The sequence below is a fragment of the Heptranchias perlo genome, chromosome 12, assembly GCF_035084215.1.
Source record: "Heptranchias perlo isolate sHepPer1 chromosome 12, sHepPer1.hap1, whole genome shotgun sequence".
In the NCBI taxonomy this organism is placed as follows: domain Eukaryota; kingdom Metazoa; phylum Chordata; class Chondrichthyes; order Hexanchiformes; family Hexanchidae; genus Heptranchias; species Heptranchias perlo.
The window spans coordinates 33101063-33120356 of record NC_090336.1 but is presented as its reverse complement, the minus strand read 5'-3'; the positions used below and the strand labels follow the sequence as shown (position 1 = coordinate 33120356).

The 19294-nt window shown below is 40.5% G+C and overlaps 1 protein-coding gene across 7 annotated transcripts in view; it reads left to right on the top strand.

Moving 5' to 3' along the window:
- Positions 1-13367: 13367 nt before the first annotated feature.
- Positions 13368-19294, top strand: part of pde3b (phosphodiesterase 3B) — a 254316-nt gene continuing 248389 nt past the window's right edge. For all 7 annotated transcript variants that reach the window (XM_067993909.1, XM_067993908.1, XM_067993907.1 and 4 more), the window contains exon 1: positions 13368-14312. In XM_067993909.1, coding sequence (XP_067850010.1) covers positions 13440-14312 — 873 coding nt within the window. In that variant the 5' untranslated portion in view covers positions 13368-13439. The remainder of the gene's footprint in view (positions 14313-19294) is intronic.

The window sequence follows — 19294 nt, the reverse complement described above, 5'->3', positions numbered from 1 at the left end:
AAACCAGGGATGAGGGACTTCACTTATGTGGAGAGATTGGAGAAGCTGGGGTTGTTCTCCTTGGAGCAGAGAAGGTTAAGGGGAGACCTAATACATGTATTCAAAATTGTGAGGGATTTTGATAGATGAAGTCGGGAGAAACTGTTTTCTCGGGCAAGTAGGTCGGTAACCAGAGATCATAGATTTAAAATAATTGGCAAAAGAACTAGTGGGAGATGAGGAGATATTCTTTTCACACAGAGGGTTGTTAAGATCTGGAACACATGACCTGGAAGGGTGGTGGAAGCAGATTCCATCGGAAATTTCAAAAGGCAATTGGACATGTACTTGAAGAGGACTAATTTACAGGGGAAAAAGCTGGGGTATGGGACGAAATTGGACAGCTCTTTCAAAGAGCCGGCACAGGCACGACAGGCCGAATGGCCTCCTTCTGTGCTGTAGGATTCAATGATTCTATGAAATTATTGATGCCGTGAATTAGAAATTGTTCTGTACATTTTATTTTGGAATTGATTTAAAGACATTTTAGCAACTGTCCAGGGTTATTGTGTTTGGTGGAAAGGGTTTGGTAAACATTTCTTTCTTCACAAAAGCACAACACGATGCTCTAAATCACATCAAAATGCATCAGCTAAAATTGTCATTGTCATGATGAAAATGATGCACAACTGTTGTGTCTCCTGCTCTCCCACATTTTCTGAAAACAGTGCCTCTTTAATTATGAGTTGCACGTATTCCAGATTTGCAGTAGTTTTGCTCAGGTGTTAAAGGGACATTTGTCATATTTGGAATGAGCACCAACTAAAATTTTACCTCCAGCTATAGAGCTGGAGTGTCATTTTTGTTCAGCAGTCATGGAGGACACTTTGATGTAGGATGTTCCTGGCTGTATCATAAAGTAAACCCACTGAAAAAGGTCAACCAGAAAACCTGAATCTGCTGATGTCAATGCATGTGCTACTGCCATTAACAACAGCCATTTCTCCTTGATGCTGCCCATTCTTCAAAGAATATGGGCCAGAATTTGCTGTCAAAATAACGGTGAGGCTAATGTTGCTCGTCGTTATTTATGCACAAAAGCTATAGCAACTTCAGGCGAGGAGCAGATGTGCAGTTAAACGCAGATATCCAAAAGTTGCTGTCCAAGATGCGCCGCTCTGCTGTTAGCTTCGTGAAAATGGTATCGCGCCTTCTGACTCACCATTGAAATACATTGAACGGCGTGAAGTTGCTGTATTTGCAGGGTAGATACGAACTAAACTCGTTACGGAAAGTTAAGTCTAGTCCATTTCTGTTTAAGTACACTATTAATGACATGATAAGTGTTAATTACTGCTAGTCAACCTCTCTGTCACTGCAAGTTAGCTATTACAAGTGTGGAGTTTCATTCCTTAAGGTTTTAATTGTCGTTGGAGATTTTAAAAATGTAAAACTTTAAATTAACTTTTTTTTAACTTTTCCTTTCTGTCTCTTTTCTCTCTCTCTTAGTCCAATCTTTCTTTCCCTCTTTTTATTTCTCTTTCTGTACCTGATTGACATTGAATTCACCCACTCTAATTTACACTTCTTTCTCAGTCCTTGCGCTATTAATTTCTTCAATCCTTCAATCTGATTGGTTAAAGCGATACACAGTGCTTGCCCTGTTTCCCTCGCTGTGACATTATCAGCTGTCACTTTCAGCATCTTGCCACGCAAAAAAATTAAAAACCTAAACGTGCAACGGAAAGTCAAACTAACAGCAGATGCCAATAGATGCTCTGCGATAGCAAATTATGGTCCTATTTATTTCGCCGGAGCTCGAACAAAAGGAGCCAGGAATCATAGAAGCATAGAATCATTACAGCACAGAAGGAGGCCATTCGGCCCATCGAGCCGGTGCCGGCTCTTTGTAAGAGCAATCCAGTTAGTTCCATTCCCCCGCCCTTTCTCCGTAGCCCTGCAAATTTTTTCTCTTCAAATATTTATCCAATTCCTTTTTGAAAGCCATGATTGAACCTGCAACCACCATCCGTTCAGGCAGCACATTCCAGATCATAACTACTCGCTGCGTAAAAAAGTTTTTCCTCACGTCGCCTTTGGTTCTTTTGCCAATCACCTTAAATCTGTGTCCTCTGGTTTTCGACCCTACCGCCAATGGGAACAGTTTCTCTTTATTTACTTTATCTAAACCTGTCATGATTTTAAACAAATCTCCTCTCAACCTCCTCTGCTCTAAAAAGAACAACCCCAGCTTCTCCAGTCTATCCACAAAAATGAAGTCCCTCATCCCTCGAACCATTCTAGTAAATCTTTTCTGCACCCTCTCTAAGGCCTTGCTAGCCTTCCTAAAGTGCAGTGCCTAGAATTGGACACAATACTCCAGTTGTAGCCGAACCAGTGTTTTAGAAAGGTTCAACATAACTTCCTTGCTTTTGTATTCTATGCCTCTATTTATAAAGCCCAGGATCCCGTATGCTTTTTTAACCACTTTCTCAACCTGTCCTGCCACCTTCAAAGATTTGTGCACATACACCCCCAGGTCTCTCTGTTCCTTCACCCCCTTTAGAATTGTACCATTTAGTTTATATTGCCTCTCCTCGTTCTTCCTGCCACAATGTATCACTTCGCACTTCTCTGCATTAAATTTCATCTGCGACATGTCCGCCCATTCCACCAGCCTGGTCTGTGTCCTCTTGAAGTCTATTACTATCCTCCTCACTGTTTACTCTCATTGGGGCTCTGGACAGAGGCAAAGTAAACGCCATGAACCCACTAAGAAGTTTTTCTTTTATGAGGGAGAAATGGGGAAAATAAAGAGAAGTAACAGATGAATTTATGTACACTTAGTAAAAATATCTCAGACAGCAGGAATAGTCTTTGTGTTGATCATGACTAAAAGCCCTGAGCAATGGAGATCCAACCTTGGAGTTAGTAACATAGCAAGAAAGGGTCAATCTAGCATAAGTATAACAAATAGTACGATAAAAAAGGAAGTAGAACTGAATGATTGTTATTGTCACTTTAAAATTTACTGTGACCAAAAATAGTTTGACAAGCCCCAAAACCCAAGAACACCTTTCCACCACTGCTCCACACCAGCAACCCCCACAACTTCCGTGCTCTCACAACATTACTGTTACGATTTCAACAACAACTTGCATTTAGGTAGCACCTTTAACATCGAAAAATCTTCCCAAAGCACTTCATAGATGTATACGAAAAACAGACATCATGCCAAACAACAGATTAGGAGGGATGACCAAAAGCTTAGTCAAAGAGGTGGGTTTAAGGAGGGGCTTAAAGGAGTAGCGGGAGATGAAGAGGTGGAAGTGTTTAGGGAGGGAATTCCAAACAATGGGACCTGGGCGGCTGAAGGCACTCTGTCAATGGCAGAACAAAGGGAGGAGGGATACATAAAAGGTCAGTGTTCAGCTCCATTAGCAATTCCTCAGATTATGAAGCAGGTCATACCTGCATGCAACAAAACCTGGACAATATCCAGGTTTGGGCTGATAAGTGGCAAGTAACATTCACACCGCACAAGTGCCAAACAATGACTATCGCCAACAAAAGAGAGCATAACTGCCTCCTCTTGAAGTTCAGTGGCATTACCATTACCGAAACCCCCACCATCAATACCCTGGCAGTCATCATCGACTGGAAACTCAACTGGACCAGCCAAATAAATGCCATGACTACTAGAGCAGGTCAGAGTTTGGATATTCTGCAGTGAGTGGCCCACCTCCTGACTCCACAAAGCCTTTCCACTACCTACAAGGCACAAGTCAGGAGTGTGATGGAATACTATCCACTGTTGCAGTTGCAACAACACTCAAGACACTTAACACAATCCAGGTCAAAGCAGTCCATTTAATCAGCACCCCATCCACTGGTAAAAACATCTACTTCCTCCACCACCAGCGTACCATGGCTACAGTGTGTTCTATCTACATGATGCACTGCAGCAACTCACCAAGGCTCCTTTGGCAGCACCTCCTAAACTCATGACCTCCACCACATAGAAAGACAAGGGCAGCAGGTGTATGGGAACACCATCACCTCCAACTTCCTCTCCATTGTTGCTGGGACATAACACACACAAGTGGATTTGCAACAGGAGTTGCTGAATAAGGATAGGGAGTGGGTACTGTGGGTGCTGAGATCAATCAGAATGGCCCAACAAATTTCACCCTAGCTTAGATCAGTTAATTCAGCACTGAACAGGAATCAAATCTGGGACCTTCCTTGTTTATATTGGTAAGCTATCGATTGAATAGGCTTGCCACTAATGTTTACTACACATTCAGGATAGACAATATGGAGCAATTCAGTGAAAATACTTTCCCTGTAACTTTCAATGCACTTTAAAATAAAAGTTATAATTATAAAACTGATATGCCTGACTATAAGTCACACTGTTGTACTCCATGATCATGTCATATAATTTGTCATATCTTTGGACTTGAACCCATTTAATGATACTGGATGAGGTGGATTTAATGAATTCAGGTTTCCAGTGCAGAGCTTTACCCACTAGGAGCACCTTTGGGAGTTCAGGACATGGAGATCAGCGAACCGTGCTGGATTTTCCACCGAGAGCACAGATTTAGAAAACCTACCCTCACATCTCTATTACTTATGATTGACTTTCTGAAAAACAATTTTAAAAGCAATTTAAAAATCAACCCCCAAATGCATGGCTCAATCAATTATAAGGTCATCCTCACCAGTGAGGTCATTACCTGGCAAGTCGTGTGATGGCCTGAGTTACAAGACATCACACGGAAATTCATAATTGCATTAAAACAGGAAACACTGACACGATTATTTAGTATTTCTGCAAGGATTGTCCTGTAGGCTTAAAAATGGCCATATACGCCATTTCTCCAGGGTTTCCGTTGATCCTCCACCGATGTTACACGAGAACTCTGTGGAAATTCAGGGCCAATGCCATTTTAAAATAGATATGCTGGCTGCTTAGAGACACAGCTGTTAAACTTTGCATTTGACCCTGAGGAGAACGAGGATGCAAATTTCAAAACAAAATCTTTCAAGCAAGCAACAGAATTCTTTAAAACACTAAAAGAGTTCAAAACTATCAAATATGACTGTCAACTCTGTGCTGTGAGAACTTCCATTCACAGGAGAGAAACAGCCCTCTATTAGGGTGAAAGAGACAAATAAATCAACATCAGAAACAACAAGTCAACATCAAAACCACATCAACATGTCTGAGGAAAAGCTGAGAGCTCTATGCCATAACAGATGGTGTTTATTATGAGTAGACTTTGAAAAGAAATCTGCTCAGAACAGGTTTTATTTGCATTGACCTGAATATATAAGAAATTCAATAACAAGTAAATCCTTGCGCAATTGAAAAAATCGCTACTTGTTGCGGCATTGAATTTAAGAATTTTGAATTACAGTAAAAAAATAATTGAGAATTAAAGAACAAACCCCTACTTTTGGAGAATTAAACCATTACTGGTTTGAAAGGAAGCAAAAGTAGTAGATAAATTAAATGAATAACAAGTGCAAGAGTAACCAGCAACGAGCCTGAGGCCTCTGAGAAGACTGTGTTAACTGTAAATACATATTTTTTGCACCATAGGAAAAAGAGAAAGGACTGTTCAAAACAGAACAGAGACAGATATGTAAGCAATTCAACAACAAAAAATAAATAATCAAAATGGTCATATAATTCTGTGGTTTAAAATATTTCCATAGTTTGTTGAGATAGGGAAACGAAATTAGAATTGTGGAGATGAAAAAGACTGAATCATTTTACCAGCCCCATCCCCCAAAACAAAATCAACATTATTTTTCAGGAAATACAGGTTTTTAAGAAAAAAGAACTTATTAGTAAGAATATCAATAACACAATCAACAAAAAATAAGAGGAACAGTCTACATAGGATTGGGAACTCTGTACTTCACTGACTTGTATTCCTCATATTAGGGTGAAAGAGAGGAATAAAATAAATCTGTGGAAAAGTCTGCACAGGATTAGGAACTCTGCTGCAACAATCAAAGGCATTGAAATTAGTCAAAAAAAAGATAGCTACAGTTTCCGCCACAAAAATACTCTGCAACAACTTGCATTTATATACCACTTTTAACGCGGTAAAATGTCCCAAGGCACTTCACAGGAGTGTAATCTGACAAAAATTGACACCAAGCCAAAGAAGGAGACATAAGGATAGGTGATCAAAAGCTTGTTCAAAGAGTTAGGTTTTAAGGAGCATCTTAAAGGAGGAGAGAGAAAGTCAGAAAGGTTTAGGGAAGGAATTCCACAGCTTAGGGCCTGGACAGCTGCCAATGGTGGAGCGAAGGAAGTGGGGGATACCAAGAGACCAGAGTTGAGGAACGCAGAGTTCTTGAGTTGTAGGGCTGGAAGAGGCTACAGAGATAGGGTAGGACGAGGCCTTGGAGGGATTTGAAAACAAGGATAAAAATGTTAAATTTGAAGCATTGGTGGACTGGGAGCCAATGTAGGTCAGTGAGCACAGGGGTGATGGGTGAATGGAGCTTGATGAGAGTTAGGATACGGGCAGCAGAGTTTTGGATGAGCTCAAGTTTATGGCAGGTGGATGATGGAAGGCTGGCCAGGTGAGCATTGGAATAGTCGAGTCTGGTGGTATCAAAAGTATAGATGAGAGTTTCAGCAGCAGATAGGCTGAGGCAGGGGCGGAGATGTGTGATATTATGGAGGTGGAAGTAGGCAGGTGTCAATGGAGGATTTAATTTTGTGGGCAGAGATTTTAAAATTATCATCAGGATAGGGAAATGCTGGATCCAGTGAAAGCTCTCTTAAAATCTCCAGACTGCGCGCTATTTGCAACCAACTGGTGGTGGGACTGTCACATAATGCTAGTTCAGCCCCACTGTACGAACTGAGTCACATAATGTTACACTCACTGCACCACCTACAGGCACAGTACCATTAAAATGTTGGGACCACTCACTGTTATTAATATATGATGGAAAAAAAGAAATTATAAAAGCAAGAAATGTATCACTTGCAAGTTTTTTTCTCCCTTAATCATCTGGTATTGCCATCTCAAACTTGTGAAACCTAACAATAAGTATACTTTAGTGTCTCTGGGCCAATTGCAGGTGATATAAAAGCATTCCATTGCAATGTCAGTTACCCCATTGCGTCCAAATCAAGTGTGGAAATTTGCATTTAAATGAGTTCAACCAGACACAAAACAATTCCTACGAGATGGAAGCAAATTTGGCATTCAATAATCTTTAGCCAGACTGGTAATGTTAAACAGCGCGGCGTTCAGCAAATAAAAGTGGTAGCCTTGAACACGTTTACGTGACGGTCTCCTGAGGTCATCAACGGAAATTTGGAAAGACTGGGTCGGAATTGACATCCTGCCAATTTAATAACAGTAATTGATAACAGACGTTTTAGGTAAAATTGTGCTCAAAACACATAGACATAGGGACAGAGTGACCAAACGTTCGTCACTTCAGTCTTCAAGATCAGCAAAACAGCTACTATCACTTGGCTTAATTTAGCATGAACTGTTTGGGTAATAAGGAGAAACACCACTCGGATCTCTTTGTAAGATATCCATCCAACTTGAGAAAGATCGGGCGAGAAACGAATGAATAACACTTCTTCACTGACCTAAAGATTGAGATGTTCACATAAGGCAAATGTGGGGGAAATATATAATATAATGTAATGGTCTCTTATAGTGGCAGTTCGGAAAGTAATGTGGTTTCGTTTAAGCAAGAACCGGCCGCATAGTAACTAAGAAATGAAAAAAATAATCCAGCCTGGTTAAACCTGGAGAAAAACTCCATGAGGTGAATATAATGCGAAGAAATCAGCTGGTCAAAATGTTGTTATAAAAACTTGCTATGCAAAGTCTGGGTTTGACTTTCCAAACAATTTCTCAGTGAGCAGCTCTGTGGTCCTCGTGGTGGCGCCAGACCGTTCATAAACACTTGTGCTGCACATTCATTACAACATTGGGAAGAGTGGACAATTCCTGTACCTTTTAAAAAAAAATTGGTTCCCTCCTTTTAAAAAAAAAGCCGCAACACGAAAGCATCATTTCTTTTACACAATGCACGTCAAAAAGCTTCGTCGCAGCATGAAGATTATATTTCTGAGATGTTGACTTCGTTGACGTCAGTGGCATCCCTTCAGTTATGTTTAGTGAGAATATTAAAAGCCAAAAATTGTGTTGCTACTGAATATCAGAGATTCGCCCCATCATCCAACTCAAGCACAATTTTTAAAAATTTGAGTACCAGTTCTCAAGTACTGTACATATTATCTTCTGCTCAAGTTAGTGATATATTTTTTGAGCATTGATAACATTTGGTTGCTCAAAATAATTGTTTGAGGGCAAATATGTTCCAACCATTAGTGTTGTACAGACGTATAATATAATTTTATAGATGCATATAATTTTACAAAATATGCATTTACATTTGACAATGATGAAACACCAGAGTTTAAAACGTGTTAATGCAGAGTAACAATTCTTCCTGGTTTATGTACTGCATATTTAAGGTTTGAAAGGCTTAAAAAGAAACTTGCAAAAGATTTCCTTTCATCCAGAATTTTCATTCCAGTTTTTAGGTGTACTGTTAATATGTGTGGTGCTTCATGTATGAAAGAATACCACATTGCTGAGAGTGTTAATTATATTATAAAAGACATGAAACCAAATCGGTACATATGTATCTTATACCACTTTGAGGAAATATACCTGTAAAATTTCTTTCATAAGTTTTAAATATCCTATTTTAGATCATGTAGTACATTTGATTTGTGAAACTACGTTACATTGAATACTTAGTCCATACCTCCATCATTTCAAGGCTTGACTTCTCCAATGCCTTTCTGGCATCTCCCCATCAACCCTCCACAACTTATCCAAAACGCTGCAGTCCACATCCTCGTCCACAGCGCCATCATTCCATCTTCTCCAAGCTCCATTGGCTCCCCTGCATCCTAGCTTGTCGATTTCAAAATTTTCCTTCTTGTTTTCATATCCATGGATTCACTCCACCCCAGCTTAGTGACCTTATCCTGCTTTGCATCCTGGCACCAACCACCACTTCACTTTTGCCCCCTCAGCTGAACAGTTAGCAGCTGCTCGTTCAGCCTTCTGGAATTCATTAAACAATTGATATAGATGATTTCAAAAACCTCTCCAAAATCCTCTTCTTGACCATTCCTTCAGTTCTCCATCCTCACCTCTCCATTCTTGTTCCCATTCTGTATCGAGGACTTCATCCCAGGGTCTTAAAAGAAGTGGCTGCAGAGATAGTAGATGCATTGGTATTAATTTTCCAAAATTCCCTAGATTCTGGAAGGGTCCCATCAGTTTGGAAAATAGTGAATGTAACTCCTCTATTCAAGAAAGGAGGGAGACAGAAATCAGGAAACTACAGGCCAGTTAGCTTAACATCTGGCACAGGGAAAATGCTAGAATCTATTATTGAAGAGGTTATAGCAGGGCACTTAGAAAATCTCAATGCAATCAGGCAGCGTCAAGACGACTTTGTGAAAGGGAAATCGTGTTTGACTAATTTATTAGAGTTCTTTGAGGAAGTAACAAGCAACATGAATAAAGGGATGTGGATTTGGTGTCCTTGGATTTCCAGAAGGCTTTTGACAAGGTGCCACATCAAAGGCTACTACACAAAATAAGAGCTCATGGTGCAGGAGGTAACATATTAACATGGATAAAGGACTGGTTAGCTAACAGGAAACAGAGAGTAGGCATAAATGGGTCATTTTCAGGTTGGCAAGATGTAACGAGTGGAGTGCCACAGGGATCAGTAATTGGGCCTCAACTATTTACAATCCATATCAATGACTTGGATGAAGGGACTGAATGTATGGCTGCTAAATTTCTTGAGATTGCAGAGCTCTGAGGTACAGAGGGATCTGGGTGTCCTCGTACATAAATCACAAAAAGTTAGTATGCAGGTGCAGCAAGTGATTAGGAAGGCAAATGGAATGTTGTAATTTATTGCAAGGGGAATGGAATATAAAAGTAGAGATCTTTTGCTACAGTTATACTGGGCATTGGTGAGACCACATCTAGAATACTGTGTGCAGTTTTGGTCTACTTATTTAAGAAAAGATATAATTGCTTTGGAGGCGGTTCAGAGAAGGTTCACTCGACTGATTCCTGGAATGAGGGGGTTATCTTATGAGGAAAGGTTGGACAAGTTGGGCCTGTATACACAGGAGTTTAGAAGAATGAGAGGTGATCTTTTTGAAACATATAAGATCCTGAGGGGACTGGAAGGGGTAGATGCTGAAAGGATGAGTCCCTTGTGGGAGAGACTAGAACTAGGAAGACCCCACAAAATAAGGGGTCTTCCATTTAAGACAGAGATGAGGAGAATTTTTTTCTCTCAGAGGGTGGTGAGGCTGTGGAACTCCCTTCCCCAGAGAGCTGTGGAGGCAGGGTCATTGAATATTTTAAAGACTGGGTTAGATAGAATCCTGATTTAAAGGGAGTCAAAAGTTATAGTAGGTAGACGGGAAAGTAGGGTTGAGATCACAATCAGATCAGCTTGATCTTATCAAATGGCACAGCAGGCTCGAGGGGCCGAATGGCCTCCTCCTGCTCTTAATTCGTATGTTCGTATCTCTTTTGTCTTCACTGTAAAGTATTCGGAGCGTGTTCCAGCAGATAAGGAGCACCATATGAATGCAAGTTGTTAAGGCCAGTGCTTGTGAAACCAGGCCATTTTTACAGTATTTACCATAAAATCACAGGAAACTGGAGACAAGGGAACCTTTTCCTAACATCTTTAGTAGGTTAATAGACACCTAAAGTTAGAAACGATTTAAAGTCAGACAAAATAAGGTCTGAAATGTACGTGAACTTTAAATGCATATACCAGACAGTAAGGCGACGAAACATGATTTATAGATTAAATGTATGCCTCAACAATTGACAAGCTAGTACTGTTTTGCTGAAACCGTTAAAGTTAAAGTCCAGATAAAGTACTGCTGTAAATGTGGAACAATTGCAGGGTCGTTTTTAAAAACTGCACCAAGTTGATTTTAACACATATTGAATACGTAGTTCAGTGGATGACAAATTTGTGATTACCTTCTGCACACTTTGAATGGTAATCTTTTGCAGTTTGGCGCACTTATTTTACCTTTTATTATGCTCGAAACACACGATACCAAACTCCTTATAACTGCACAAAAGGCAACACAAGTTATTTTAAAGAATATATCGTCGCAAAACATAAAAAAATACAAATAGCAAAGATGATATTTCGTTGCGATACACAAGTTGGAATCAAATAAATATTCTCATAGAAGAACCGCTTCATAGTTCAGTAACTTGTATTTTAAAGAGGCTTGAAGGACAAGCACCTCTTATTCTCTAGTTGTAATTTAAAATTGACCTGGATTAAAAAGGATTGGTACATTTGTAAAATGAACATTGTATATGTTTCATTACAATGGAAACAATGACTTATATTAAAGTACAGTGTCTACAATTGTGGGACTTTTTGGACTGATTTACTGGATTAACAAGACAAGGCTGCAGAAAGCTTACAATAAATATATTTTACACATGAACGTTTACTGGCAGCTTGACAATTATACTGTAACCAATCGTCAGAGCGGCTTGCAGCATTTCCACATTTTACACTGTGATTCAGAGGGCCCTAATGATGAGTCTACGCAAGTGACTGGTAGTTTCTTGCAAACACAATATTTCTCAACCCTGCAATCGAAAACGACAAAAGCGTTTTAGTTTTTTTAAAATTATTGTCTTTCACTTAGTTTTCTTATTGCAGCATTTAACTTTTTTTTGCTGTTATCATACATGTGCTGGATAAGTGTTGTTTTAATTTTAAAAAACAGTATTATAGAAATAGCGGTACCAATTTAAAATTATCGAAATCTAAGCTAGGATCTGGTGCATTCACTTAAACATTCTTCTGAATTTCTCCTGATATAATGTATTTCACTCTCAGCGGCAGCATCCTCATTAGGGCATTTTTCTGGGAACCACAGTGCACTTGCCCTCCACCGTACCTTATTACACTGCAGAGATTTAAATTGATCTCCCTTTGCAACTTTCTGAAAACAAAGAAAATATTAAACAGTGTGGTTGAAAATCAACCGCTCGGAGTGAGTTGTTACTTTTACTTTTGCACATTCTTAAAACTTGAGCACACAACCCAGGCTGACTCTTTTGTGCAGTTCTGAGGGAGTGCTGCACTGTCCGAGGTGCGATCTTGTGGATTAAACGGAGGTCCATCTGCTCTCGCAAGTGCACGTAAAAGAGCCCATGGCACTATTCCCAGTGTCCTGGCCAACACTACAGAAACCCCTAACCCCCCCACTTCTTATAAAAGGGGGCCTAAAACACACAAAAAAATAGACGAACCTCACTGAAAAAAGGGGGCCTAAACAAAAAAAAACACGACCAAAACAGATTACCATGTCATGCATCTAATTGCTGTTTGTGGACCTTGGAGGCAAATTGGCTGTTGCCCAGTGACGACATTTCAAAAATGCTCCATTGGCTGCGACTCATCAGGACGTGAAAGGCGCTATATAAATAGAAGTTAGTTCTTTTACTCTTAAAAACGGAGTGGCTTTCTTTGAAGTCTATTTTGTTGTGATTCAAGTGAGCAATAAAACATATGCATCTTTTACATTTATAACTCTCCAGTGGAAATTCAAAGGCGGTTCGCATCTTGAAATGTCAGACAAAAGTGAGGCTCAGGATGAAAATATCGGCTATCGGCACGCGGCGGATTTTATTTAAAAGTGTGCAACATTTCACAGTTAAAAAAAAAAATTCACATCTCAAAAAACGCAACAAAAAAAAATAATCTGCGAGAACCCGCAGACTTTCTTTCGCGCCTGCAGACGGCGGACAACCGACTGGCGCCGTCGACGATCGAGGCATTGGGGCACGCGAGAGCGCGCATTCGGCGCGCGGCGCCGCTCCAGGGTTCCATTCCGTTGAGCGCGAGGCGGGAGGCGGTTGGCGCGGCCGGGGAGGGGGGCGAGAGAGAGAGAGAGAGAGAGAGCGCGCGCCGTTGACGCGCGCGTGCGTGTGTGCGCGTTGAGCGGCAGTCAGGGAACGAGGGCTCGTGTGGTGCTGTAGCAACAGCGGCTTCGCGGAGCCGGAGGGAGGGAGGCGACAGTGAGCTTCGGGTTCAATGTGTTTATGTGTGTGGTGGCGGCGGCTGCTGTTGTTGTGTGTGTTTCTGTGTGAGAGTGCAGTATGTGTGCTGTGTTTTTCCTCTCATCCTTCGCTCAAAATGCTCGATTTCTCCTTCGCCCTTGTGGAGTAAGCGAGTGACTTGGGGCGGGCGGGCGGGCGGGGGAGGGGGTTGGGGTGGTGGTGGGGTAGGCGAAAGATACCCAAGCGTGTGCGTAACAGCACACGAAAAAAGGACGGGAAAGGGAAAAAAAAAACTTCAACATGGCGATGAGGGACGAGGGGGATTCGGCGGCGCACAACGCCAAGTGCCAGGAGGAGAGCAGTCGGAACGGCTATGTGAGGAGCTGCGTCACTCCTCTGAAACAGGACCGCGGGTTTTCCATCTGCAGGTGGTGTAACTTGGAGAGGCTCGGCTTGGCGCGTCCGAAACTTCCAGCCTTTTACCTCGGGGGCGGCTGCGGTGCATTTGCAATACTCGTGCTATCCATCGTGGCCAGAAGATGCCTGGACCTGGACGAGGAGTTTCTTTCATCCTTGCTGCAGACTTTCCAGTCGACGTGGGCGATCGTGTTCCAATCCCTCAGTCCTCTCTTTAGCATATGCTGTGCCTTCTTTTGGTTGACATTTTATCTGAGGAAGAGTAAAAGGGCAAGCAGCACGGCTTGGCTCCTGTCATTGCCACCATGTTGCTACCTCGGAGATTTCTTGGTGGTGCAAGTTTTGTTCGGTGAGGACCAGCTGTTTCTTTGCAGGTTGCTGGCCCCGGCTCTGGTGCTGGGTTGTGTGGGATTCCTGACATTACTCTCCAGTTTGAAAGTGAAACAGAGCGTCCTGATTTTGCTGTTTGCCGGTGTTGTGAGGTTGGCTTCCATCACCAGTTTGATCGCCCTCCCAGCAGCTCTGAGATCCCTCTTGGCTTGTGGGGTCGGGATGGTAGGAGCTATCATTGCTGTGTATTTTGATTACTTGTTTCCTAGAGAAGCCCGTCGCAGGATAACCACAGAGGAAAAAATCACAGTGATCAAACCCCGCAGGAGGTCGAGTTGTGTGTCTTTGGGAGAAACATCGGCCAGCTATTATGGTGGCTGCAAAATGCCCAGGAGGACGTCTTTGCCTTGCATATCGAGAGAGCAGGTAAGATTTGCTGAAATCAACATTTTTCTTTGAAATCCCATATAATGTCAGATTGAACAGATTACACTTCAAACGTACGCGTAATATTTGTAAACATCTAAACAGACTAGTATTTATAGACCGTGCTCTGTTACGTTAACCGCTAAAACGTCGTGATAGTACGCGGGAGATGCTTTATCTTGCAAAAAATCATGGGTGATGGAAAGGTGCAAGTTCTGTAATGATTGTCTCGCCGTATTTAATAACCCATTTAGTATTGTACGTGAAATACTAAAGCTTTTGCAGAACATTCTGCCTTCCAATGTATACTGAATATTGTTTTGAGCAGTGGAATTTTATTATTTCGCAGTTTATGGTAATATTGATAGTGTTAATGACTGCAGTTCATTTAAGTATAGAGGTAAATGAGAACGACCTTTTTGACACGGTCCATGAACTTGAAAGTACAGTGGTTGGAAGAAAAATGTAGCAGGCATTTTACATAAAATGTATGCAATTTATCGTACAATTTAGCTGTGACGATTCTGTGGAAACCAATTTTCTGTTAATTGAGTTAAGTATTGTAGTTTTTCTCTTTACAGTCAAATCCATGTTGCCAAACTTAATGGTGATTGCTACAATCTTTGGTGCCAAGGGAAGTTTTTAACTAAGAGTGCAAGATATTTTTGTGATAAGTTAAAAAACACAATTTCATGTAAAATGCATTATTTAAGTGTTACTGTAATAACTTTTGGATTGGGTGTGTTGTGGAGAGTGGCCCAGAGTTACCATAACAGAATGCTGTAAATCCTGTAGTTAGAAAAAAGTTAGGAACAAATAAGATGAAGGAAAGAATGACCACAGGAGGTGTTGGTGGAAAACATTACAGTTGTAATTCATTTAGAATCATTGCTGCTGTACTTCAGCAGTATTATGCACGGCATAATTTATATGCTGCTCATAAATAAGTTCTTTAAATTGAACTTTTGCAACCGAACCAAATTTAATTTGTTTCTGATTAACACAGCATGTTGAAAGAGTATTGCCGTGGGTTTTGAAACTGATTAGCAAAGCAACTAAAATGTTTTTATTTTTGTACAACTAGTAACTTGTTCTTGTAAGTAAGGCCATAGTAGTGAAGTGTTCCGTGTGTCAGATCTACAGTTATTTACTTTGTCAGTTTAATGTTATAAAGATATTTCTATTGTCAATTTACACTTGTAGCAACACACTTACACTTACTTCACTAAACTGTTCTTAGTTCCATTCCTAAGTTGCAGATAGAAACTTTAAAAGCTAATAATAATTGTGACTGATTATGTCTCAATTATAAAAAAAAAATCATGTTTCGTGGACATCAGCTTATATTGCTGCCAGGGTTCCACATTATTAAGTTAATTAAAAAATTCAGTGGAATTAGAGTGCTCCAATTTTTTGATGAGTAATTGCTTTTACTTTTTAAACTTGTTAAAAATTGTTTCTGGTTGAAGGAGGAAAGATTGCGGGATTGGGTTTGTATGTGTATATACACACACATCTGATTTCTGCCACAATATTAGAAGTTTTATTTTCAAGACTAGAGCAGATCACAGTGGAATATTCAAACCCACATTCAAACTCTTTTTAGATCAAGCCCTTATTTCAGGTGAAGAATATTCAGCAATATATCTTTTAATAGGTTATTTTTGGCAAATGTACAGAAAGTAAGTAAGGTACTGCTTTTTTGAAATGATGTGAGTGGGACATTGTAACCTGTACCAATAAAACTTGAGTCAAAATATGTATGCACACATTGAGCATATGATTACTCCAGTGATTTTGTTTTATAGATAAAACATATTATAGTAACAAAGACTCTTTGCTTCTAATATTTTTAAATGATCAGACTATGATAATTCTTTGTTGGGAAAAAATGTGGTTTGCATCAAAATACCTGGGCCAGAGATCTTTTTATTTTGGAAACAAAACTCCAGTTAGCAATGATTTGTCCTTGTCTGATATGGAACTAATCTTTAAGATTTTTTGCTTTATGTTCAGTATTGGAAAAATGTGTTCGTGTGGGAGCTAAAGTTGTTGGTGGGAGACGGGAAAAATCAGGACTACAGTTGAGATTTTAACATTTGTTTTTATACTGAGGTTATATTGGAATTTAAACTTTTTGTATATACGTAATTCTTTTTAACGGAACTATTTCATGAAGACTCGCTCTGCAATGAGGTACAATAAACTTAGGCAACATGAGTCAGAATGACTGGATAACTCATGGTTACAAGTGAGTTTTAATCACGGATCTTGGAAATGGAGATAAATATGGTTATGGACATGTTCCTGGACATTTGTTCTGTTCCTTTTCACTTATTGGTCATCCCTTCCCACTGTAAATTATTTCCCCCCCTCCCCATTCCCTTTTCCCATTTAACTTTTGAAAGCTATGTTCCTTTGACTCCTGGCCTTGTGTGCATCCCCGTTTCCTTTCACCCCACAATTGGTAATAGAGCTTTCAGCTGCCTCAGTCTGGGTTACTCTTTGGAGCTCCTTCCTAAAATACATCTGTCTTTTAAAAACCTCTTTAAGACCCATCTCTGGCCAAACTTTCAGTCAGCTCTCCTACTGTCTCCCTTCCTGATTCCGCATCTGTTTTCCTTATGCCTATTTGTGAAGCGCCTTTGGATGTTTCTTTACATAAAGGTGCTATGCAAATACAAGTTGTTGATCATCCTAAGTTGGTGGCCTGGTGAACTGCTCCAATACTGGTTTGTAACTAGCTGCTTGAAGATAAAGAAGAGCAGTCTGGCTGACCTGCCTTCCTGTGTTCCCTTATTGTGGATGCACAGATGGCTTCTACTTGACAACTTGCTTTGACTAAACAGTTAAAATAAGTAAATTAAGATGCATAAGTCTTACTTGCAAATACATGTCATCGTGTTTGCGTGCAAGGCCAGAACTGAAACAATTTTGGGGATTGTGTATGGGAAGACCTGAATGGAAGAGTGAAGATGGGCAAATAGCTGCTAGGGCTGGCAGATGAAAAGATCTGTGACATCTGCAGCCAGTCTGGTGAAGGCACTGTTGATGGTTGACCAGCCAGCCTGACTCATTGATCGGCCCTGAACAGTCACTGGTGATTGCGATTCTTCCTATTTGGCTTCAGATAACCCTGCAGACCAATCACCTAATGGATAGAGTAGTCCTAATTAAATCAAGTTTGAGCACCAATAACTTCTTGAACTTGGTCTGTGATTACATGTAATATATGTAGAAGATAAAAGAAACAGCCAAAAACACACAATACATACTGCACTATTGTAATAAGCATCCTTGAGATGAGATGTTAAACTGAAGTGTGTTAGCCTATTCAGGTGGACATTTAAAAGTCCCTAAGTGCTATTTAATGAAGAGTGGGGAGTCTTCCAGTGTCATGGATACCATTCCTCCTTCAATCCACACCACCAAAAAACAAATTTTCTAGTTATCGCTGTTTGTACAGTTGTGCTGTGTGGAATGGCTCCTGTGTTTGCCTACATGACACATTTGCGAGATGTGATGAGACACTATATAAACACCCCCTTTTCTTTCCTGAAATTTGACTTCTTGCTGGTGTACATTCCGCAGGCATCGGATGACAACTGATACTTTGTCCAAAATGCCATTTTTCATGCGTGACAACTGACATTGAGTATTGTCAGTCTGGTCAACCATGGGGAGGATCATACATTGGTTTTCATCCAACATCCACATGTTGTTCCAACAGAGGTAACCAGATAATGACCAGAAGCTGGCTGTTTGTCACCTCCCTGAGGTCAATAGTAGTGGCTGAACCATTTGGCTATGAGAAGCAAACTCAGCGCGGACCAATGATTGAATAGTGAACCTGTTATGCTCTGTGTGACGCTTCTACTGGATAAATGTTCTGAGCCGTTCAGGGAGCAACTAAAAATTGAACAGAGTTAACACACACGTGGAAGGAAGCAGAGAACTGAACTATAGGAACTTTGGATTTTTGGCTCAGTTTTAAATTATGAAATATTTTGTCCTGGTTAAATATGACCTGTGTTTTATTTACAGTACTGTTTTGCAAGAAGTCTGCTGTCTTCCAAATATATTAAAGTTAAATTCTTATTGTAATAGTTTTAACTTGTAAGTACCAGAGACTGAGGCCCAGTTTTTGAAAAAAAAAATCAAAACTTCTTTATCTTTACTGTGCCACTTATGACTGAGGGGTCGAAACCAATATTGGCTTTTTGAAGGAAGTTCTGAGCACCACTTGGTCACATAGTGCACTTTTTAAATTGATGGCTGTCCTTTAAAGGTATGGAGCCACTCAGATCCGATACTTAATGCATGGGGCATTATTAGTGCTAACCTCTGTAGGCAAAAAGAAACGTGCCTTTACCCTATGTTACAATGTTCGTGACTCTGGGAATTACAGACACATAAACACAATGTTAACTGTTAATCCAACACTTTTATTTGTCTAACTCAAATTAGATAAATACAATTTAGCACATCATACACAGATTAAATACCATAAGGGTTCCCGTTCTATGCTCCCCAGACTCGAGTGCTGGTCAGGCTTACCTTGCCCTGGGTGCCTCAACTTGGTGACCAAACCAAGGATTCGTTCTTGACTGCAGTGCCCAGATCTCTCTCTACCCTCATATTTATGTCTTGAATTATCATGGCTGCAACATGATGATCAATTGTGTGCTAATCTCACGTGATCAGTTTAGTCAGTGGGCCTCATGACCCGCCTTCTCATTAACAGTCAGCCTAGCAATAGCTTCCCAATTTAATGTAGTGGCTGTTCTATGTGTCAATCCGTCAAAGTAGCCATATTACATGTCCCTCCTCACATGCCTTTACTGACTGAAAGTCAGAGAAGGCATGTTTGTTGGCAACTTGGTAGCACAAATAAAGTTCCCCTTTCACATGACAATTTATTTTCTCTTGCAGAGTATAGTAGTTGCACCATTTCCATCTGGCTCTGGCTACCCCGCAGGCTC